The sequence below is a fragment of the Bactrocera oleae genome, chromosome 4 (assembly GCF_042242935.1).
Source record: "Bactrocera oleae isolate idBacOlea1 chromosome 4, idBacOlea1, whole genome shotgun sequence".
NCBI lineage: Eukaryota > Metazoa > Arthropoda > Insecta > Diptera > Tephritidae > Bactrocera > Bactrocera oleae.
Genome location: NC_091538.1, coordinates 2,563,074 through 2,588,004, shown reverse-complemented (window position 1 = coordinate 2,588,004; position 24,931 = coordinate 2,563,074). Strand labels below are relative to the sequence as shown.

Here is a 24,931-nt window from a genome sequence, read left to right as displayed (position 1 = left end):
TGGCCACACTTGTAAAGATGCGCCAGGTAATATTCGCAATGCCACACACTTGCAGTGATCACACATTCCACCCAAGCAGACCGCCAAACCCGCAGTGCCACTTGTTGTGCTTAGTTCCTTTGAACTCGACACAAACATCGTAAAATCGCTGCAAGGCGCTAGTTTAGCTCGTAAATGTACCGCCACAAAATCGACGCCATAAAAAAACAGCTCGACAAAAAAACAAAAAGACCACAAAGAGAGTTTGAAAAATCTTAAAAAAAAATAAGTTTACTCATTTTTTATCACTGTTGTTGATAGCGATCAGTTTATCCGGTTGATGATCACCGCATGCAATCGCCTGTTAATTGCCGCGTAACATTTGCTATTCGCGGCGACATTGTTGCAAATCGACGTGCTTTAGCGCTGCCAGTTTTCTCCGCTGCAAAGCCTGAAGCCGCCATACTTGTATGATCTTCAGACACAAAAATAAAAGAAAATCGAGTTTTTTAACTCAAAGAAAAATATTTTTAGATAAAAACTATTGTGGAATGCTCTTATGAAATATGCATTTTTTTGTTGAAATTCAATTTTATTGTCTAATATTTTATAGAAATTATATTAAATAACTCGTCAAAAAACTGCTAAATTATAAAAAATTACTTACAGACAGTTTAAAGAGTAACATTCATTTACCGTTAACAACGTATTTATTTTAACAGCTGTTACAGAAATTACATGCCATCAAACCAACACAACGAACATGTATGACAGTTTCGAGCATTTTTCAACACCGCAACATGTTTGCACAGCAAATGTCTTGAATAGCTAATAGGAAACCGTTAGAGGTATGAGTTGCAACAATTTTCGAAAGCATTTAAATTAGTTCGAAGTAAATTGTTGACAGTGTAAATAGGTGTTATGTTAACGGTAAACGATGCTGTTAACCTCTAACGGAAATTTCAGTTAAGTTTGTGGAGTCTTATGGTTTTTGAATCAGATATTGACGGGGAAGAAATAATTGCTTACTTACAAAATTTATTTTAAGAAAAACCGAGAAGAAAGTTCAAACCGTTTGTAGCTACAAAATATTGTTACGATACAAGAAGTCTAGCGATGCTAACAGTACAACTAATAAAGATTAACGTAGTAAAAAAGTAAGTTCTCCCAGGCCAACAAACCAATTGAATATAATTTTTTAAGAAGAAAAAAAGTTGAAAACCGCTGACAAGGTCAACACATGAAATCTTTCGTTGTTTAAACAGTAGCATTGGGGCCCACAAGATACATATTTAAACCTAGAAGAGCTCCAGAAATTGTGGATTCGAGCTGAAAAATTAGAAAGTATAAAAAACTCTTGTATGAAAAAAATGGGTCATAAAAATATGCAGTTCTCTAACAATTATTTACAAAAATTTTTGAAGAAATATCAACACTGCTAGAGAGTTGATGTGTTTGACATTACAGAAATTTGTATAGCTTAGTTTTTTTATTAAAATACGAACTTCTGCGATTTCTAACTCTCAAAATGAGCGCCTCAGCTAAATCGCATGCGATTTCTACGTCAAATTGTCATTGTCACATTTGTCAACCGGCTCCGCTGTCAGCTGCTTATGCTGCGTCATGCCGCCATTGAATGTTATAACTGTATAAGTCGAATTTATTTGCTGCCAGCCACTTCGAAATCAATGAATGAGCCACAGTATGCGCAGCCAGCCAAACTGGAAGCAAATTCGCCACATTTAAATGCCACTCGTCGCTCTGCTTTTGCTGCCGCTGTGCCTGGAGACGCCACCTTTCCGCGCTGCCTGCGGCAACGTTTATGTGCATTGACGCAGTTGCAGCGCTGTCATTGGTGGCGTCGCCGTCGCCAGCGATGTCACCGGTGCTGCCGACATGTACGTTGCAGTTCGCGTCGCTGAAGTACGAGTACGTCGAAATTGTGGCGTTTATGTTGTTTTTAGTCTTGACAGTTCCATTGCAGTGTTTAGACGTTCACGACGCGTTTCAACGGGCCCAATGTATTGACAACGTGCATGCTTGCATACAACAACAACAACAACAAGATAAAACTAATATTTTTTGAAATGAAATGAAATGAGCGCGTCTTTAAACAAATAGAATACCGCTATCTCTTTTTCATGCAACTGCAATTAACGTGCGCTTTCTTTCCCGCACATTTGCTTGGTGTTGTTGCGAAATAATTTAATAAAAAAAGTAATTAGTGAAAATTTGGCGCGAAACTGCTAAGTGACAGCATAATTTTTGTGTAATTCAGTTTTAGTGAAAATCGTTCATTCTCTTTGCCGCGCGTTGCAAGCTTGCCGCGACGCAAGAATGCTGCATATTAACGCGCTTTCAAAACCAATCACCATAATTTTCCAATAATATTGCGTGTTTTAAGGCAAATCAAAACAACGTTATAAAAATAATAAAGTTATATAAATGATTTTAATGCCTTAAAACCAAACAACAACAATAAATTGCCAATATTTGCTGCGCAGCAACAGTGAAAATGTGCATGCCACAACAGCACGGTGACTGCATTGACTTATGCTGGCGTTGGTTGCGCTTGAAAGTGGCGTATACCTATGCAAATTTTAAATATTAAAGCAAACCAAACAAAAAACCAACGACAACAACAAATAAACTACACTCAAAGTGCATTTGGAAAATAAATAAATAAATACAGTGTTGGAAATAAGTACGCGCCGTGTACGCAAGTATATAGTGCATCGTAAAAATAGTGAAGTAGTGGCGGCAAATTGTTGAGGGCAATTATAGAAACAACCAACAGCAACAACAACAACAACAACACACGTAAAAGTAATAATAATTAAAAGCTCTTCAGCTGCCACAGTGGCACACTTCCATAGGCAAATAAGTCGGCGAGCAGTCGTTCTGAAGCGCTGACATGCGCGACGACGCACACAGCAACGATAGCAAAATTAAACACAACAACAATAGCAACAGCGGCTGTAAATAAAAAAATAGGATTTGCAAATTGGAAATGTTAATTGATCGCCGAATGAATGTCGAATCAGTTCAGGCTGCTGCTTTTTATTGTAAGTAACATGCTGTAAAACGACTTCGTGGCCGGTTTTGTGGCAAATATTATGATTATTAAAAACAAAACAAAAAGTATATAAAGTCAAAATGTGTTTTCGAGCCCAAAAACCGCAAAGCGGAAAAAGTATGCGTGCGAATATAAGTGATTTCAAATAATATTTTGATTTCATAATATTTTGAGTACAGATTTCTATAATTGTTGGGGCGTGCACCTAGTTTAACGTGCCTCCAATTTACATTGGAATGCACTTACTGCAATTAAATGTTGCCTTGAGACTTAAAAAAAAAGTATATTTAAGATAAATTTATGAAAAATACAAAACTTGCTGTGCTGATGCTGACTGCAATAAATCTTGAATGTTCCATTTATAATAAAAATATAAAAGGGCGTGGTTCAAATATTTTTTGTATTAAAATTAAAATAAAATTTGAAGCGAGTTTTTTATATTTTATAACAAAAATTTAAGTAAACCTATATAAAGCTCTTTCTCCAAAAGGTTGCAGGTAAAAGAGGCTACAAGAAGGTTGAAAAGCTTGCGGCACAAAGCAAAAAATTTAAAATTTTCCTTTTTAAATAAAATCCTTTTTTAATAAATAGTAAAATTTAAGCCACACATTATGCTACATTATACCCAATTAGACACAAACCAATTTTCCCAATGACAACAAATATCATTAAATTTTCAATTGTCAATTGTAAAACAATGCCTTATCTTGATTTCTTCGAGGTTGTATTTTCTGAGTAAATCCCAAATCATTTGCAACAGCAACAACTGTTGGCAGTTGGTGCGACCGCCAGTCAGTCAGTCAGTTGGTTATAATTTTTCTTAGATTGGCGCTGTAATAAATTTTCTAAAACAAACGGTGTTCGTAGTTTCGAAAAACACACATACACACACACACACACAGGTACACTTGCATACACACGTCTATATTATGGCGGTAGACTACCACATAACTGACTGACTGACGGACAGTTCCACCAACTGTTTAACAGCACATAGTGTAAGCCCAAGCATGTGTATGTATGGGTATGTAAACGCTGTAAGTAATTGCTATAGCTTATCAGAAAACTGGCGTTTATCGCGTTTTACAAGTAACCTCGTTTCTTTGCAGCGAATCTGAAACAAATTTCTTACAATACACACACACATACACATACAATAGAATTGATTGCAGCTGTGGTGGTAGTTAGCTGATGGATATTCAATAACAGGTGGAGCATGACACTTTGTTAGGTTACCGCAACAAAACAGCAACTAAAGCACATACAAACAAAAATTTTATATATAAAAAAGTGCAGTACAGAAACAAATAAAACAATAAATTTACTACAAATAGAACAATAAATATATCAAAGACATTTAATGCATTATTTTACAATTATCAACAAAGTAAAGGAGGCGCAAAAGTACACACATAGGTGTCTGAATAGCGGAGGTGTATTTGTTTGTACGTATGTTTAAATGTATGTATGTATGTATATGTATTTGTGTGTATCGGTAATGAAGACAGGAAGTGCTACTCACGAGAAGCAGCAGCAGAACGTGACTATTTGTTGCGCCTCGCTTTATATTTTTTAACGTTGCGTCTAATCTTTTTTCTTAATTTTTACTATTGTATTTTACTCTTCTACTTTTTACAATCAGTTTTCTTTTCCAAGGCGTTATGAATGGCGCTGAAGTTTTTTAAAATTTGATAAGCTTAAACGAATTTCATATGTCTGTTCATCGGGAGCATTTTGAAGCTTTTTACGCTGAGTACATAGTGTAAAGAAGCGCATGGCAGCAATGAAGAAACTGAAAAAAGTGTAGAAAATGGATGAGCAGTTATCAAACCATTACTTAAAAAAGTGATTTAATTTCTAGATATTTTTAAAGTTTGAATTGAAGCGAAAATGCTCTACTATATGCTCACCCTAAATTCAATAAGAAACGGTAATTGGGTAGAGTGATTCTTCAGGGAGATGCTCAGTATACTCAGTATTTAAATATGATATTAGAACTATCAGAACATGCCAGTTGTACTGTTACCGGAAGTTAAAAAGCAAATTTATTAGACGAATTGTAGAAAGCAACAACTTGTTTCCTAACCAATTTTTTGTTTAGCGAATATTTTTTAACAGTGTAGACTCGAAATTAATATAAAAAAGATACCCCTTTTTCACTACTCTCCTCTGCAGATTTTCTTGCTACCACAGCCTGGTATGTAAGGCAGTTCCCTAGTCTCTAAATATTGGTTTTGGCAAGCAGTTTTCTAAGTTCGGTCTACGGAACTAAAATTCAGGACTACTATACTGTTAAACTAATAGCTTTCAGGATCAAAAGTAAATTATTTGCGCTCAAAATATAAATATCTACGAGCGTACAAAATTCAATAGATTTGGAATACAGATCGAAAAGGTATGCTTCTAGATACTGTGTACATTTTCGCATCTAAAGGTAGACTACACTGTACAAATACATTCAGCGTTTACCAAGTGGGGTGCCGTGATTTTGACAGTGTGTGGTGGCCATGTTTGTTTACGGATTTGTGTCAAATTTTGACAGTGTGTTCAGTAAGTTTTGCCATTTCATCCGGTCCATTTCACTTTCGTACAACGTTCAAACAATTGTTCAAAATTATTACGCAAATTCACGTTCTTCGCGCAAACCGGAAATAGGAAAACTCATCTTCTCATATGAGACCCATTTCTGGCTTAATGGCTTCGTCAAAAAACAAAATTAGCGCTATTGGGGTGAGTCAAATCTTCGTGTGGTTCAGCAAGTGCAATTATATTAACAAAAGTTAATCGTTAGGTGCGCATTGTGGTATGGCGTCACCATAGGGCCTTTTTTCTTACGAAATGAGGCAGGAATTGGCGTTACTATCAATAGCGAGCATTATAGCTTTGCTGACTGACTTTTTTCCCCCCAGAATTTGCTGAAATCGACGCGAAAAATCTATATTTCAAACAAGACGTCGCCTTATATTTCACAAAACAGAACCCATTTTGAGCAAATTTGAGTGTTTTATTTCTTTTTAACATCACGTCGTTCTTGTTGGTAGACCCTTTACATACATTTTATACTCCGTCACAAATTTTACAACATTGAAGCTTAAGGCGCTCACATTATGCATGCTCCGATTTAGACTTTGCATATGTATGTATATAACTCAATACAATTTGCTTTTGTTGTGATCATAAGTCATGGCTGCATATCTGTATATTTGTAAATATTGTAACGACTACGTGCGCGCATATTAGCAATTGGGTGCAGATATAGCAGGCGAAGGTGTTGAGTTACAATAATTCTCAAATCGTTACAGCAGTGCAAGTATGTATGTATGCATGTTTGACTTTAAGTACGGCAAAGCGTTACATTTAGTTTGGTATTTTGTTGTTGTAGTTTCTGTTATTGACTCTTGTTTTGGCGCTTTTATTGCGTGTGTCGATTTGTTGGCGTACGTCATTTCCACGCATTTCATAGATAACCTACTGTAACTAAAATATGTTTCACTATTTTTCCTTATGCGCTACTTCCTGTGCGAAGAGGTCGAAGCGGGCGCGACGAAGTTTTGCCGCAAGTGTGCTTTTATGCGCTTTTGAGCATGTATGAGTGGGCAAGGGTGCGCCGGCGGTAGGTGTCGTGAAGCTGCTCTAGAATTTTAGAATTTATCACCGTCCACATATTTATGGTGGAATGCGAAGCGAAAGGTGGCTCCACCGACCCCGCTTAGAGAGTTAGGGTTTTGTGGCTCCACAAGAGAACTCCTTTGATAAAGTTACAAAGAAAGCAATACGAGTAAAAATTCCATGCTCAACTGAGTGCAGATATACAACTATGTGTGAACTAATTGCGAGTTAGTAATGAAGCTATTTATTTTGAGAATTAAAAATATTTATTTTAAGGAGTAGTTGTACTTTTACTCTTTATAGAGAATACTTTTGATATATTTTTCGTCAATATTGGAATTTCGCAGTTTCGCAACTTTTGTTGAAGCTCTTAAAATTTTTTAAATTTTTTTTATCATTTCTATTTCTTTCCTGCGCAAGTAGATGGCTAGGGATCTCATATACCAATAAAATATTCACATAGACGCCATTAGCGCTTTTTTGCAGCTTTTTGCTTCTTTTAACGTTTGGGAACGCCGCCAGTTGGTCATTGCGTGTCAGCATTTGCGTGAAATTAATAAATTCCAATTTGCCAATAGTTTAGCCTCTGCCTTTTAATAATAGATCATTACTCATTCGCACAATGTCAACAAAATTATTGAAGCGATGTTTTTTTTTATTAATTTTTCATTATTTTTGTGCTTAAAGCTTTTTGCTTTTAGAAAGAAGCCGCTATTTGTGACTATATTTTGTAAATTTTTCTTATTGTATATATATCAATAAAAGAAACTGCCAATAAACTTGAGGGTCCAAAAAAAAACTGAAGTCTCCGTAGAACTTTCATAATATAAAGCTTTAACCACGAACGAAAATTGAACGCCAGATACTGATATATTGAACGCTACGAGCCCGCTCGGTTAGGACGCTCGAGCACTTATGTGTAAACTTCTAAAGCGAACTCAGTGTGTATTGTGTTAGTTCGATGTGCTTCCGATCACAGTAAGAACATTTGGGTTCCACTAAAATATAAAGAACTATTTACAACAGCATACTAGTATATCTTCCCGAGACCACGGAGAATTTCCGAGTCTATTTCGATCATAAGAAGACTTCTTTTGAAACATCAACAAAGTATGGGCTCTCCATATGCGCGCTACTGAAGCAGAAACTCGGCCTACACCCGTCAATGTTGTGCTAACCACAATATGATATAATATTTTTACTATTATTGTATCTAAAGATAGTGAGAATAGTACTTATTATGGTTTTTATGAGTGTGTTTGATAAATTACAACGCAAGTTAAACGCAATTTTTCTGATAAGATTGTATAAACAATATTTTTTTTAGTTCAAGTAATAAAAATGGAATTTTAAGCTTTTAGTAATTGATCTATTGGCGACTTAGGAAAATTTATAGGCAAATAATGATAAACAAAAACTACATTACTACATATGTATATGAGAAATAGACTGAATGGCATACTTAAGTGATGCAATAAGGGAAAACCATTAGTATTTGTACATAAGACGCGTAAAAAGGTTTGTGAGGAAGCGTAAAGGCGAGCACGACCGGCACTATTGAAAGCGATTCTAATAGTAATATAGTAATAAATTTAAACTTGCATAATTCATTAAAATACTTCCTTTAAAAATACCACTAACACATTTATACAATAAAAAAAAAATTCCGCTGACGTTAATACACTAGATACATATATGAACAACTAGGAGCTTTTATGAGCACATAGTGACGCCACTTTAGTAACTTCGCGAAAAAAGAAGAACAATTTCAGCGACTAGACAAAAGCTCTGTGACGCTCTTGTTCGATAAATATAAGCCAATGAAAAGTTTAATGTTCTAGAAAATTTTTATGTAGAGCATTTCTAAATAGAGACCAATAGATGGGTTAAACTAAAACTCGAGACTTCAGGTGTTACATACACTTAAAAATTTCAAATAATCGATTTTTTAAGTTGACTTTCAATTGAATATAACACTTTTTGAGCTTGAAGCATACTTTAAGCGGTTGAATGATTTATTGAAAAGCTGAAGCATTAGAAATATGTTCTAAGTTTTCGCGGCTAGCAATAATTCTACTTCCAGCTAATAACATAGCCGGAAGTCTTAGTTTGTGAAAGCTTCGACGGAAAAGAACGTGCATTTAACGGAGCTTTCGCACAGCTTCAGATTTATTTTGTGGTTTGATCCGCCTAAGATTTGCTCTCCTTAGCAAAATAACATTACTTAAAGCTATTGCAGCTAACTTATAGGAAAAAGTATACTCTTTTCCTACCACGCCCATGTCATGATGAGACACTGTGGCAAATGAAAGCACCTGCTGGCATGTCCCACAACCACTGTGCAGTCAGAACTTAATTAATTAACTTGCCATTAAATGCAGAAAGAGCAACAAAACAAACAACTAAACACATATATCAACTACAGAACACACAAAAACAACAATAGCAAATAATCAAATGATATGCGAAACAACAACTGTGAAAACAGCGCGAAGACAAAGTGAAGGCAATGGTGAATGGCTTGTTGAGTTGGCGTATGAACAGTAATTTAATTATTAATTAATAATAGCAAAACGGCTGGTGGACAGTCAGCGACAATAACAACAAGAAATACACGCACCAATGAGGGTGATAAATGTTGCAACAACAACAAGTGCATACTGCACAACAATGCTGCTGACATTTATGCGCTGTGAATGCAATTTTAATTGCAAACATTAAGCACAACAACCACAAAAGTGTGTGTGTGTGTGTGTGTGTTCGTGAGCGTGAAGTGACCAACAGGGCGTATGCGGTGGTGGCGTGCGAATCGCCGGCGTTGATGGATGGGTGAGCAATTAGCGTGTGTGTTTAATAGCGATATGCTTATTTATGCGAATCTAAATGCAACTGCATTCAAACGAGTGTAATTACATAACTGTAATTATTATTATTTACGTTGTCGACGCTTTGCTGCAGCCACAAGAAGCTTTTGTGCGCATTGTTGTGCAATTATCGGTTGGAGTTTCTTGTTGCTGGTTTGATAAACAGCTTTGTTGTTATTTTGACACTAATTATTATTATTTTACTTCCATTGTAAGGTATTTTTTTGTTTTTGCTTTCACTTCACAATTTTTTTTCGTTTGTTTGCTGTGCTTTATGGCCACACAGTTATCTGCGCTTTTATCTTCACCAACATTTCTTCACTCTGCTTCTTCTGCGCCGCTATCTTCCCAAATTTTTAGTGATAAACAACATCAAAAGCAAGAAAAAACTTCAGCTGCTTATCAGATGTATGCATTAATAAAAAAAAGTAAAACAAAAACTTTTTAACGCCACCGTACTTACACGCTACTGGTGTTTATTTGGGCGTGTGTTAGATGCCACACCTGTACGTCTGCTTAAGTGTGCGTGAGTGTAACACTTGCTTATTTGTGAATGAATTAAATTAATATTTTGCTGATAAGCGCTGCGCCATTGAAGATCTGCGTCTAGTTGGCGCGAATGGTGAAGATGCGACCACGTGTAGGCGCATTTAGCCGGAATTTGGGTGGAGCGATAAATATTATAGGGATTTAATATTAAATGAAGTATAGTTTTGGAATTCAACTCAATATTTTTATTACTTTCATACATACATATATAAGTTTCGGTAATAATTTGAACGAAATACCAAATTCTTGTAAGGGAGAAAGTGCAGTATTCTTATGATAAAAATAATATAATATATAAAATTTGAAGGCGTTCATGAATGTTGACCAACATTTAAAATACCGAACAATTTGGGCAGCTATTACTTTTTTTTATTCGAATTTTTTCAAATATATGTGTGTATGTTTTTTGTTTCAAAATCTAAAATCGTTTGACTTATGACCTTTCGATGCTTTATTCTTTCAGGTGGTGATTTCGGGTGCATTATGTACAGTAGAAGATTATGTAATAATGTCACAGTGTGCACACAACAAAGCCATACATGTAGCTGCGGAAGGAACAGTCTCAGTGACAGACATTTCACAGACACGTAAGTAACAAATAATTGAAGACTAAATAATTCAAGGAATATTAAATTAGAGAAACAGTTACGAAAAAACAAGAAAAAATGGTAACTTCTGTTGCACCGAAGCTATGATACCCTTCACAAATAAAAAAGTTTTCTTTACAAGAACTTAATTTTGATCGGTCAGTTTGTATGGCAGCTACAATAGTATACCCTCTTCAGGATATAAAACATAATGCTTAAATATTCTAAAATATGCCAGAATTTGTTATATATTCGGATATTATATTTGGAGCAGCTGAAGTTGCATAAACACATGTCAAAAAATCTGTATAGTATATAGGTATATACATATAGTCAACTGAGGCTTTTGAAGAAACAGCAAGAAAACTATATTCTATACTTTGTTTGCAAAAATACCATCTAAAGGTGTATCCCAAGATCCACTTTCCGTGTCCTTTTCAGGCACACCAGCTATTTAATAGCCCACATGCCGCATGCCACATAACTCGTCACACTTTTACAAGCATATGCCATAAAGCGAATGCTGAGAAGCGAAAATTATTCAAGCAACTTGAACAAATTTCGCACCGAAATATACCTAACTAATTACAACAAAAACACGAAAACAGCGTTTGTAACACAATTTATAGAAACGAAATCACAAACGATGGGATCTCAGAGCGCAGCGAAATCTACAATGTGTGCTAGGACATACATACATTCAAAATGTACGTCTAACGACACCAAAAAAAAATTCACTAGCATCCTGCTTGTGGCTGCGTGTGTAGCACGCGCTACTTGCCACAAATCCAACTGTTCGCTTTCTCGTTTCTTGTTTGTGCCTTATGTTGCATTTCCTTTCGTTAGCTACTATTGTTGTTGTACAATGTGGTCACACTGTTATCGCTTTGTTGCATTATGTTGTTTTGTCGATTTTAGAAACTCCTATTGTCAGCCTAAAAAATACTAAATTTCGCCTGAGTTCCTAGAAGCACCGTTAGGCTGCTAGTTTTATTAAAAAGAAAAGAAAAACTACGCCAACAACAACAAAGCAATGCTACTTTGACCATCGTGCAACAGGTGCAGATGTTGCACTATAGTGGTCGAAGTAGAGGTCAGCTTGTATGCCTGAACCTTCTGTTCGAAATAATTGAGGTAAGCGAGCGACGGCTGTAAGAAGCCGGAAGAGCGAGTGAGAACGCTAGTATCATCTGCGTTTAGGTAGCTATTGTTGCACCTTGACTCTAATGCTAATGTGCGAAAAGTCTTTATGTCAATTTGTCCGCCTCAATGCCTACGGTGTTTCCAATTGATTTCGGCACACAACGTGCGGCTGTTTCTGACCGCTGCTGGCCTTTGTTGCATAGCAAATTAACAGTCATTTACTATTTGCACGATGCAGCATGCGGCACGTCTGTATACCTGTTTGGTGTTGTAAGTGATTGGAAAATCCCATATTTACCCTGCTTAATCCCAATTTGTTTACGCGATGAGTACTCAATTTTCCCAGCAGAAATGCAAATATAATGGAATTCTGCGTAAGCAAATGTAGGCGGCAGCTTTGTGGCTTAGTTTCTGGATTCTCGCATATTAACTACGCATAGTTCATTAGGAGCATTTGCTGTGGCAACCATACCGGTTCCGCCAGTTTAAAGATATGCCTAGTATCTCATTTACCATTTAACTGTAAATTCTTAAAATATTTTAGAAACCTTACAGCCTTAGTAGCCTAAATGGTATGTTTAGTGTCTGCCTTGGTGTCTAGCAAAACTATTGGTGTTTTCTAAAAACATAGGCTGGTTTCTACTGAGGAAAAAGTGAAAATTATTTAATGTTAGAAATGAAATCAGCTTAAGATAAAGTCCAACTAAAATGTTGATACCGTAAGGAAATTATATATCACTAAAAAGCACAACTTATAGAAATTGGTAACATTTTTCCGACAAATTCTAGGGATCTACAATCAAAAACAGTTTTAGCGTGACATGCAACACATTCACGGTGAAAATGAAAACACTGAACTATGTGTCAACTTCTCATAACTCACAGCATATGAGTACGTAATGTCAAAAAGGTACTCGTCTTAGGCGGTCGCTGAAGAAAACGCTGCGCGTACTTACATACTTTTTCGTTAAGTCCGAAAATAATTCATCCGGTCTGCTCTCTAACCCACATACCATACAAGTATGCACTACATTTTGAGCTAACAATCAAGAATGGGCCATAAGGAGGTGTTAATAATGTGGAAAACATTTAGCACCTAAATTACGAACAAAGCATACAATGAGGAACTACTAAATGATGGGTAAATGATGGCAGCTTAACAAAACCGGCAGGCAAACTGCATATGAATGTTGTTGTTATTGTAGTTATTTTCAAATTGTAGAGCTGTCGCTGCAGCGAAATGTTTCCGAGAAATCGCATATATGTGCAACAGCAACAATAACGCCAACAACAGCAATGCTAACAAGTAATAAAACACACATAAACAGAAAGCAACTGCCTAAAAAGGCCGCTTAAAAGACTATATAATGTATATACCAGAAGAAAAAAAAAAAACGAAATCAAGAAATCGATTTGAAGTTTAGAAAATGTTTGAAAAGCAAACCATTGAACCTGCTACGGCAGCCGTTACGTTAAAGAGCTATTGACAAACAAGCAATGGCAGTGCAACTATTTATCAATTAACGAGGCAGCCAAGCAGAGGAAATACACACTTCAATAAAAAGGTGTTGGAACAAATATTAAAAAAAAAAAATCGAACAAAACAACAACCGAAAGTCATTGAAGCAGCAGTCGACAAGTCAAGCGCAGCAATGACAGAAATTGTACAACTCAGTAGGTGAATGACGCGACGGCGAAAAGCGCGTATCTCGCTGAAGCGCTGTGATTATAGCGTAAACAAAACGCGGTGGCACTACGCGACCAGCCCATTCACTATTCTGCTGCTTATCAAAGGTGACCGGGTGGAGCAATCGATTGCTACTTTTTCGAGCTAAAGGCCTGTAAAGGCCGCTGAACACTATTTGAGCAAACAGCGGCAGTTAGCAACAAAATGGAAAATACTAGCTGAAGGGCAATGAAAATAGAACACAAAATCTTATCACACGAAAAGTGGCGCGTTCGCAGCAGCTACCTACCGCCGAAACGGTCACAACAACACAACTAGTCGCCGAGGCAGCGCCAACACCAGCAGCCATACAACAACTGTATGCGCATACTCGAGGCGTGCAGCGGGCGCACGGTAGTCCAGCGTGCAGTAATAGTCGCTTTGAGAATGACAGACAGGGCAAGAGCGGCGGTTAACAAATGCTAGTCAATGTATTGAACGAGTGACCGAAGTACTGAACGCGGCGAACGCACATCGAACGCTTGATCACTTGCCACACCGCCACTGTTGACACCATTTCCAGCGCACAGCAAACGTGTAGCTTTTGGGGGTAGATGTACTTTATTCGAGGCTCATTGATTACCAGTTAGGTGGACAAGTGTGTGTGCGTGTACCTTATTCCACTTGAGCATCTTGTTTGCGCTGTGGATGTGTGTGTGTGTGTGATTTCCCGAAAATATGTTGGAAGAAAGTGCGCAAGCATGCTCTTTCCGCCGTGTGTCAAACAATAGCGTATTTTTATTTCCCACACTCGTTGAAAGAGTTGAGCATCGACTGACTGCTCGATCATTGTAAATATTAACAGTGTTTTTCATTCAACATTTCTGGCGTTTTTCGAACCATGCAGCTTTGTGTACAGCAATTATTTACATATTTCACATTGTGTCGGAAAGCTACAATCATCAGCTGCAGCATGTTCGTTCACTCAACGTTTGCCGATCACCAATGCCGAACGCATATACTTGTTGTTCTTTCATTTTGAACATTTTTAAGCCCACAATATTATGAAAATATTTAAGCGCCAATTTTCGTTTCAATATTTTCTCGATCGGTTGGCTACTGCGTGCGTCGTTTAAGTGACTCGCAGAGTTTTTGGTGAAAAAGTATTCATCTCCTTTCTTTACACTCTTAACTCTTCTTTCATCTACACAAATGCTGTGACTGTGTTAGTTTTTCGTAAAACAATTTAAAATTTAAATAACAATAAGCGCGCTTGGCTTCAAAGTGTTCTCGCTTGCTTTATTGATTGGTGATCCTCGGTGATCTTTCGCTTGATCAGCGTCATAGTGATCATGGCTTGTACTTGTTCTTGTTTTTCATTGTTGTTGCTCATGTCAAACTGTTTGTGGCGCTGAACTTCTATGGCAGCCGTTACGGGTTTGAAGTTGTCTAGTTCCACTCTTTTTTATTCTGTTTAACTGTTTTCTTTTACGAGTGTAGGTATTATTATTTCTCTTGTTGTCATGATTGTTATTGATGTTTGTGTATGTTTGAAGACCTGCAATTAAGTGCTTCAAGGTGACAATGAAGCACATTGAAGTGTCGTTGGAGAATGATATTTGAATATGTGGTTTAGTTTAAAAGTAAAGTATAAAAATCAATTCTTAGAAAAAAAGCATGAGAACCATCGAAAACGAATGAGAATAACGAAAATTTATTAATAAAAGTATATGACAATTGAAGAAAATGTGAAAACGAAATACTACTTACTTTACATATACATATATATACATATATAACAGAGTCATGCTTGTACAGCAGCTGATTTCTTGCTTTTTTTGGAGTTATTTTAAAAGTTTTTCAAAATACTGCTACTCATTAAGAAAGGCCGTTGTGATGGTTTGTAAGCGCACGAAAGTAGTTTAAAGTAACTAGTGAATTCGCTGAGAATTTAAGGCAAATGTAAATAGATGCATATTATATGAACTTGTGAAACACCAGCCATATCTCCTTCAAGTGCGCATTTGCTTTAAAGTTTTCTTCAGTAATACTTAGCAAATTGACTATTAAACAAATTCGAATGGGTAATTGAGACTTTGTGCTGCTTAAGCTGTAATTGTTGCTTAAACAATTCGCATAGTATTTGAAACTATTTATTTTATATACACTTTATAATATTTATGCCGTTTTTATGTGATTTTAAGACCTCATTGCTTTTAGTGGCATTATTATTTGACAGAGCTGCTTACGCATAAAGCACATTATTATACTTTAAGCCCACAGACTTAACACATCAAAGTAGACAAATATGTAATGTGCATAACTTCGTTGGTGAAGCAATGTCGGCGGACTTTTCAGAATTTTGCTTGATAAATAAATATGTATCGCTTTTAAAATCGATTTCCTCATAAAACCGATTTAGGTTGTCAGAGTACAAGCGCAATTTTGGTTTGAACCCGTCAATTCACCACGTTTCGTGTAACAATTTGTACATTATCTTCAAAACAGCATAACAATAAATTAATTATGCTTTGATAATTATCAAAATATATTTATATTCGCAGTTATAAATTGTCATTTTAATCCCTGCTTCCGTTTATTGCTGATACATGATATATATTGATGCTGCCACAATGAACGATTATGAACAAAATTATCAAGCAATTCTCGCTTTCATATACAAGATTTTTCAACTATCTATTAACTTCTTACCTCATAACCCACTTTGTCTAGAACAAGACAGAGAAAGAGAAAAACCGCAAGTACTTACAATTAACTGCCACAAAGTCTAAGGTAGGTGAAATAAAATTCGCTGGAAATAATAAACCACAAACTATGAATAGTACAAACCACAAATCAGCAACAACTGGCAGCTGGCAATAAAAAGTTGGGTCTTGCGAAGCGCGCTATGTGAGTTGCAAATAGGTCACAAACGATAATAAAAGCATTAAACTAATAAGCAATAACGGAGCATTGTTAAAGGATTAAGTTTTCGAAATCTAGTCGGCAAATTGTACGAACTCACTGCACCGTTATTCTGTAAATATATTGCTATTAACACACTCTCTTGACAGCCAAAATCATAACATTTGTGCGGTATTCTCAGTAAATTTATTAAACGATTGTCGAAATTACAACCTCGAGATTATCACAAGCGTTCTCCATTAATACCTTAATCCATTCTAATGAATTTTGATATTTCAATTAATAAAGTTTTTATTTTCAACACACGTAGTTTCCTCCCCTTTTCCCGAAACTTTCGATATCCCAAAAGAAAACATTAACAATGAACAGGACAATTACTTGCTCTGTTTGACACCCTAAAAATAAATAAACACATGCCAAATACATAATTAAAATGCCTAAATTACTATATATATATATGTGTGTAAGTGGTAAGCTGCCACAAATTATGTCTGCTAAACACGTTGCAATATGGAGGCTGGTATGTGTGGTAAGTGAAATGTGGCAGCTGAACATGACGTTTCGAATAAATCCCTTCGAAGGACACACAAGAAAATTACCAGTTGATTTAGATGAGAGAAACGAAGGCTAACCTTTGAGCATTAGAGAATTGCAGCTAATGAGAAATGCAGTTAATGAGAGACGCAGTACCATATATCCTTTTGTAAAATGCCAGAAACAAGCTTTAAGTGATAACTCATACTCATACATAGATATTTCAATTTAATGGAAACAAAACCAATATTTTCGAAGCAATGACTAACTTCATGACTGCTTTAACAAATCTAATATAGAATTTTTACATAATTACATACATGTGTATGTGTGTGCATTCATTCAGTGATTTTCCTTCAGCGTGAGAACAACAAATATTGACGTCTCCTGTCTTCTCGCCCGGTTAAGTTAAACACCTGTGCGGCATTCACACCTGAATGTCTGCTCGGAACTATTAAATTTGTTATTGCGGCCCCACATCATCCACTACTCGACATCATCGACTCATTTTTCCTCATCAGTCATATTAAATACGGTAAATTCACCTTTGGAACATTGATATTTTCGTTTTGTTGTTTCGTTGGCGTCAGAATGAACTGTTAATTTCTTCATCAAATATGCGCTGTGTGGAATTTGACGCACCTTCAAGGCATTTTCCTCAGACATTGACTTGGCGTAAGCAAACAAACAGTTTCATCGACTTGCTTGTAGAATCAAATCGGTAAAGCGGAGTTCATTATGTGTGCGGTATTTGTAAAGCCTTTTTTCAAAATATAATGGCGTAAATGATTTGATTGTCTTAAAATTAACAGGAACTACCATATTTGTTGTGGAATTTGAATTCCTGGAGGAAACAGGAAGGCTTGCTTAAAAATTCCAGTATTTAACCGTATAACAGAAACTATTTAAAATCCAAGACTGTACAGACTTTGGAATTTGGGAACATACTAGATTGTAGTGGTATTTTCTGGATTTTTTTTTTTTAGTTCTTTTATTGTTTCAACTCAGTAACTTTGGTTTTACAGAGTTTCTAAAATAAAATATATTTAATAGTGAAATATGGTATATGTATGCCTAAGTATGTACATTGACTCAAAATACAATTGGACTAGCTGCTGAAACTGCGTGTTCCATTCCATTAGGTCGATGATCTTTTATTAAGTAATATACTCAAATTGCTACCCTTCATTTATTAAGCAATTGCTGTTTCTACTTGGAAGTCATCAATATTGAATGCCTTTCCACGCGCACACATCGTTTTTCTATGGAAAGCACCAGCTCCTAAATAGTATAAACCATATATAATGAACTTTAATATTTCGAAATGTAACAGCCGCTCGCGTGTTGGCATGCAAATTGTTTCGACTACCACAAAAAAAACTCCTTACCAGCTGAGCTTTACGAGTATCCTTAACAGTCTAAACGAATATTTGTGTCAGATTATTTTAGAGCATGGGCTACAGGCTGCGTGTCAGTGCAATTTTTTTAAATGAAAAATAAATGGAATAAATAAAGCATGTAATAAGTGGCGTGTTAATGTGCCTAAAATGGCATGAGGTAGCTGCCACCTTGCGTTTTTTATGATTTCGCCGGCGGCGCCAAAATAACTACTCGTACTTTGAAGCTATCAAGACGAAAAAAGCGAATTCTTTTCGCAACGCTTTTACAACACGGCTTCTCGCACATTTCATAAAGTCAGCTGAGTTATTTTTTGACTCAATTTGAATACTGCTTCTTGCACAACGCCGTCTGAAATAATAAACAAGAAATAATGACGTATTTGAATGTGCTTTTTGCCCTTGGTTATGCGAAATCGTATTAAGGCACGAAAATAACACTTGAGGAACAAGAAAATTAAACACTTTAAAGTGCAAGGCAAGGAAAAAGCTACAGTGAACTGACATTGCGTGTCTGAGTGGCATGCCTCAAGCGAGGTACACGGACCCAGACACGCTATAACTGTTTAGATACAGTTTAAGCAGCACACACGCGTTGCACATTAAAAATCATATACAAAAATTAACGCTGTTTTGAATTAAAATATACAGCAGGGGAATGAAGTGAAAATCGTGGGAAAAACGAAAATGCGGCAAGTTAGGCGCGCGCTGACACCTCTCATTTATTACACAACACAAACTAACGCTAAGGTGCGCTTTCAATGAAAGATATTAATTGCTTGAAGATAAAGATATTTTCATACTAACCGCAAAATAAATAAATTTCAATTAGATAAGGACAAAAATAGATAGAATAGATCTAGATATAATATTTCAAAATCTTATAAATTTATATTATGCCAAAAATAGCGTAAACACGTCATGGACAAGGCAAGATCGACAAGATCACTCAACTAAAAATTCTCAGTAGATATCGAAAGATGCCAGCGCTAAGACCGGAAATGAGACATCATATATATGGCGCTAAGCCAGAATACAGTTACTGTTATGTAAAAAGCTTGTCAGTCACACTAAAACGCCAACAAACAAAACATGAGACGAACCGACGATCTAATGATCATATCACTACACAAATCAGACCGAAACAATCACTTGCTACCACAAAAAAGTCAAAAAGGATGAGATAATAGCCGCAACGTAAATATATAACACACAACAATAGCAACTTATAGCCATGACAAGAATGGAAAACCAAAGCAAGACTACCATACAAAATGTTAACTACCTACATAACTGATATGATCGATCAAAGAAAGGTCGACTGATCGATTTGAAGCAAAATTGTACGTTTTAAATATAAGACCATTAAATCGCTGAGGGCTTTGAAAACAGCCGAACAAACATAATATACAACAACCACAAAAAAGTGAACTTGCTTGCTGGAAGAACAATCCTCGCTAGCCAATATCACACAGGCACCAACAAAAACGGCTGAACGAGTAGCATTTAGTTGGTTGTTAGGCGTTTGACGTACATATAAAATACACAAAGCGATGAAGTGGAGGGAGTGAACGGGTAAAACGTATAAATGAATGAAAAAAGAAGCAATTTAATGGCTTTTTATGTGGCAACAATGCTGTACGTTCGGTGCTCTCTTCATACGCGCCACGTCTGCGGTAATCTACGCAAACGGTAGACATGATCAATATGCAACAGGAATTACGATCAATTTAAAGGGTATTTAGGTGACTGATTGCGTTGTGTTACATACAACAATCATGATGCTGACCTTTATGTTGGTCTTTATAGTGGCGTATACTTGACAGTTGCGCGATCGGTTGCGTGCTTGTGTCAGAAATGAAAGAGCAATGAGCCGCATACTACGACATAGATTTATATGATGAGCTTACTTTTCGACGTGATAAAGGATGACGACAATGTACTCATCACAGTTCGATATAAATAATATTGATTGCAGTGATGAAGGATTATCGGCAATTATGTAGTGCTGGTGTGAGGTGTTGAGCGTTAGAGAAGCGTTTGGAAGAAATATGGCTTTGACTATTTCTAAGCAGTTCAGAGCATTGCGGTTGAAACCAAGCAAAAGTGGCAGAAATATGTTTCAGAGCACAGCAGGCATAATGAGCGGAATTTAAGTGTGCCAACGAAGTAAGGTGATAATTAGAGTACATGTAACGGTTTTTACGCTTCTTTATTATTTTTGAAAATTCTTCATACTTTTTGGTATAACATTTATTGTTTGATCAGCACGTGGCGCCTTACCCGTATTTATGTAAACATTATTGAACACTTAAACAGGCAACTAAGTGCCACGCCTAGCAATGTTGTGTTAGCAAACCAACAATATAACATTGTTGCTAACTGTTTCACATTAAGGAAATCGCATACAATATATATTTATGCCACACGCAATACCAGCCCATGAGGTAAAGCACAGTAACATAAATATGTAAAGAAAAAACGCAAAGGCAATGAAAATAAGGAGGTGGGGCAGCGGTCAATTGATTCGTTGGAAAATCAATGTGTGTGTTCGGCAATGCCACACTATAATTATTTGTATAACTTTTTTTTGTACCATTTATTTTTTACTACTAAAGAAATACAGCAACAACCGATTGACTGGCTAACAACGGGCAGCAATAACAAAACAACGCATTGGATCAGAGAGCCGTTGATGTTTGCCTTACTTCAGTTAATTATCACTTTCCGCATAACAGTGGAGCGGTAAAAATGTTGGCAAAAATTGACTAAAACAGCTTAAATTGTAAAATTGTATACAGATATATGCAGAGAGTGTAAAAAATTGAAGGTGGGCCCCTTAAGGCACTCAACATTGACAGTTGTAATGCAATGTCACTCAATGTCAGACGTGCTAATAGACACAGTCAACATGAACACACACGCACACACACACATACAATGACGCACGAGAATGCAGAGTTACACAGATGGCTGAACAAACAGACGTCAAGCCTACTAAACACAGGCACACACACAAACACGAACTAGTATGCGCATACAAACACCATAAAAACACACACACACATACAGAATTAGCTAGGTATGTATATCGCGACGCTTCCAACCGGCCTTCATTTGCTGATTGTCCAGTAGGCGGGGGCTGTAAGCGGCGCAAATATGCTAAAAACAAACAATTTACAGCAATAACAACAACGGTAATGACGACAGCAAAGTGTGCTCATAAAATCAGCCAAAGTGCACGCAAGAATAACGCATATACATATAACAACAACAACAACAAAATATGACTATTAAAAAACAATAACAAATGCTGACAGGACAACGTCGCCAGGCTGGCAAGGATACTTAGGTGCGCACACAAGCCGTGCAGATACAATAAATAGAATGAGTCAAAAAAACAAAAAAAAACGAAAAACAGAAATCATTAAGCAGACAAGGTGGTAAAAGCAAATAAAGAAGCGTTGAAAAAATTTACAGCAAATATGGCGCGCTGGCAAAAAAAACGTTGAGTGAGTGCGTGCAAATAAATTTTGTAGGCCACCCGGTGGGCAGCACGGGACACGCACTGCTACGCAACTGCAAAGCCAAACTAGACACACACAAACGCACTGGCGCACAGCTGACGGAGCCATCTGCCTTTGTGACAGCACGTTCACTAGCGCTGCGACTTGACATTTTTATTGAGTTGTTACATTTATGTCAAGGGTTTTCACTGGGCGGTCAACGCATAGCTCACGCTGTTGCTGGCAGTTTTACTTTCGACAGAGACAATATTCGCAAAGTAAAGAAGAGAAAAATCACCTTTTGCGACAGCTGTGCGGCACTTAGTGGTGATATGGACGAAAACATGGCCAGCAATGAACACACGTGAGGCGCCTGAAATGCCATGCAACAACAACAGCACAATGGTTGCAAAAAGTATAAATTATGTTGGCGTCCCTACTTCGATCTTCAAAGCGATCATTGGTCAAGTTCGACGCTTTCGCAATGCACTACATACATACATACATATACCGGTGCATATGGGTAATGCACACACAGCTGACAATTCAACTGCCTTCCTACCTCGCTTGCTACACACCTACGAATGTTGTAGTTGTATCTACTGAAGATCCATTGCTGTACGCTATAGCGCGGCACCATGCCACGTGCACATCCCTTACGTCCTTCGCAGAACTAATAATTGCACATTTTTATTGCCAATTCGGTTTTTGTGCCTTTGTGTTGCTTGCAGAAGACGACAACATAAATCAGACTGCAGTACTTGCCGCCGCAATCCTCAATGCTGCTCTATTCAAGAGCTTGTAGCCGTTGATGCAGCAGTTGATCTGCTGTTTTTATGTTTGTTGTTGTTGGAGGTGGTAAAATTACGTTAATCCTATTTTTGTGTACCACTGTCTTCACTGCCTTTTTAACGACACACAAAATTGTCGTAAAACTTTGGGCTTATCTCGCTTAATGAGTTGCTTTTGGTCACTTAATTGTAACGTTTAAGATTATTTTTGAAGGAGATTCCAGAAGATAATAAAGCGGTTTGCGGATTGTTGTTCCAGTTTATTTTTAAAAAAATTACGATTTATTATATTTAGAGACTATCTTTTTAACCGAAAACGCTGCTCCACCTTTTAAAACACATCGCAACTATCGCGCTATATAACAGTACTCTACCTTATTGCACGCTTATGTATGCTCAAGGTTCAGCGCTGTTGCGCGTTATTGAATAGCTGCACATATGAATTATTATCAGCTACACTCATTAAATGCCAATAAAAATCAAAAATAATATTTTGTAATTAAATTCAAATATGTCTACGTGCATATAATTACCAACGGAACACCTGCATGGTTCCAGCACCCACTGCTCTGCGCCTAAATAACGCGAACCATAATAAAAATCGTGATATACATATGCAGTGATGACCGTGCGACTGGCGGCACGTACCGTAAGCGTCGGCGGCAGCGGCCGTACAACAAAAACTCAATGTGTCAGTTCGCTGATGAACACACGAATGTGTAGCGAAGACCAATTGTCGCCATTAAAATGCAACGCTGTTTGTGTGCGCGAGAGCGCGCTATTTTTATACAATGGAACGCATCAGAAAGTTTTTATTAGAGTGACAATTTATCAAATTTTATTGCAGACAATTTTTCGTTCAGGCGCCCCATATAATTTTTGTTGTTGTAAATGAGCGCCTTTTAATGCGTGCGCTTTTTGGGTGCGTTATTATTTGTACTCTATATAGGTATATAAATGTGTATATTGTTTGGTTTACTTGTACTATTTTATGCGGATATAAGCATGGCATAATTTCCTGGATTTTTTGTCGCGTTCGCATTTTTATATAATACTTTTTTTTCTATTCATTTTTTTTTTTGTTTTTGCTAAACTTTTTACAAGCAATAGATATTATTGCTTATATGCTCTTTTTATTATTTTCTTCCTATTTACGCGCATTTTTATTGTAGCACTGTAGTTCACTTCGACAGCTGGCCGCTCGCAGCGCCGAAGTTTTAATATTTTTGTCATGCTGTGCATTTGACGTTTTATTGCGCCTAATTTTATGCTGATGAGTTGCATCGCATGAATTTCAATTTTATTTTCAGTTTCTTCTTGCGCGTTTTCGAATTCGCTGACCAGCGTTATTCCATTCCAATAATAAAAATTAGCTCTGCATTTTTGTTTGGCTTGTTTACCTGTACGAAATGAGTGTTCGCTGATCGATATATTGTTGTTGGCCTGTGCACGGATATATGAATATGCTTTAATAGATTTTTGCTGCGTAGGTCGTTCACAGATTTTTATCGTTTCTGTTTAACTGATTTTCCAATATTTGTGACACACTCCATCACTTTGCTGTTGTTGGCTTTTAGTCAACGCGCGATTGTTATCGGACAATCAGTGAGGTAATTTGGACGTGGAGATTTGTAGATTTTAAGATTTGTAGTTTTCAAGTTACGTAGCTTTGATTTTTTCGATTTTCCTATTCAATAAAGGCCCAGCATGTCGTCGCGTAACATTTTTATGTTAATTTACTTGCCACGTTTATGTAAATGTTTGGTAATATTTATTAGTTTTTGTACTGCCTTTGAGCTGAAAGTGAAAATATTTAACCCAAGCGAGTGTTTTAAAGTGCTGCTATGGATATAGCTTAGATTAAGGTCTATAAGCAGGTGTTGTATTAGATAAAAAATAGATTTGCAACAGGGTTGCCAATTTTTAAATTCAAAAATTTTGCATTAAAAATACAATTTTTATTTTTTAAACTCGATATTGGGATTAAAAATTATATATCAACTTTTTACTTCCGAAAAAATTTAATTATTAATCTGAAACGTTTTGAATTAAAAATTTAAAATTTAATTTTCTGATTCGAAAGAAGCACGCAACCGAAAAAATAAAATGTTATTTTTAAACAATTTTTTTTTAATTCTTAATTTTATGCTTAAGACTAAAATTTTCCATTTTTAATTTTTAATCCAGAATGTGGAATTAATTTTTTTTTTTTTTTGATTCGGTATGTGGTATTAAACTTTTTTTGTTGTTTTTCTCACGCGATAGAAAACAAATTTAATTCAAATGTTAATTCAATTATTTGCAA

General features: G+C 36.4%; 1 protein-coding gene and 1 long non-coding RNA gene across 7 annotated transcripts in view; one reads left to right on the top strand and one right to left on the bottom strand.

Moving 5' to 3' along the window:
• Window positions 1–24,931, bottom strand: part of LOC138857017 (uncharacterized) — a 293,806-nt gene that overhangs the window by 219,465 nt on the left and 49,410 nt on the right. The gene's annotated exons all lie outside the window — the stretch shown is intronic.
• Window positions 1–24,931, top strand: part of ths (thisbe) — a 117,830-nt gene that overhangs the window by 68,558 nt on the left and 24,341 nt on the right. The window contains exons 1-2 of one of the 2 annotated variants that reach the window (XM_036374555.2): window positions 1,971–3,044; window positions 10,541–10,664. In XM_036374555.2, the coding sequence (XP_036230448.2) occupies window positions 3,012–3,044; window positions 10,541–10,664 (157 nt within the window). In that variant the 5' untranslated portion in view covers window positions 1,971–3,011. Of the gene's footprint in view, window positions 1–1,970; window positions 3,045–10,540; window positions 10,665–24,931 lie in introns of those variants that run through there. The other variant, XM_036374554.2, reaches the window with a different exon arrangement.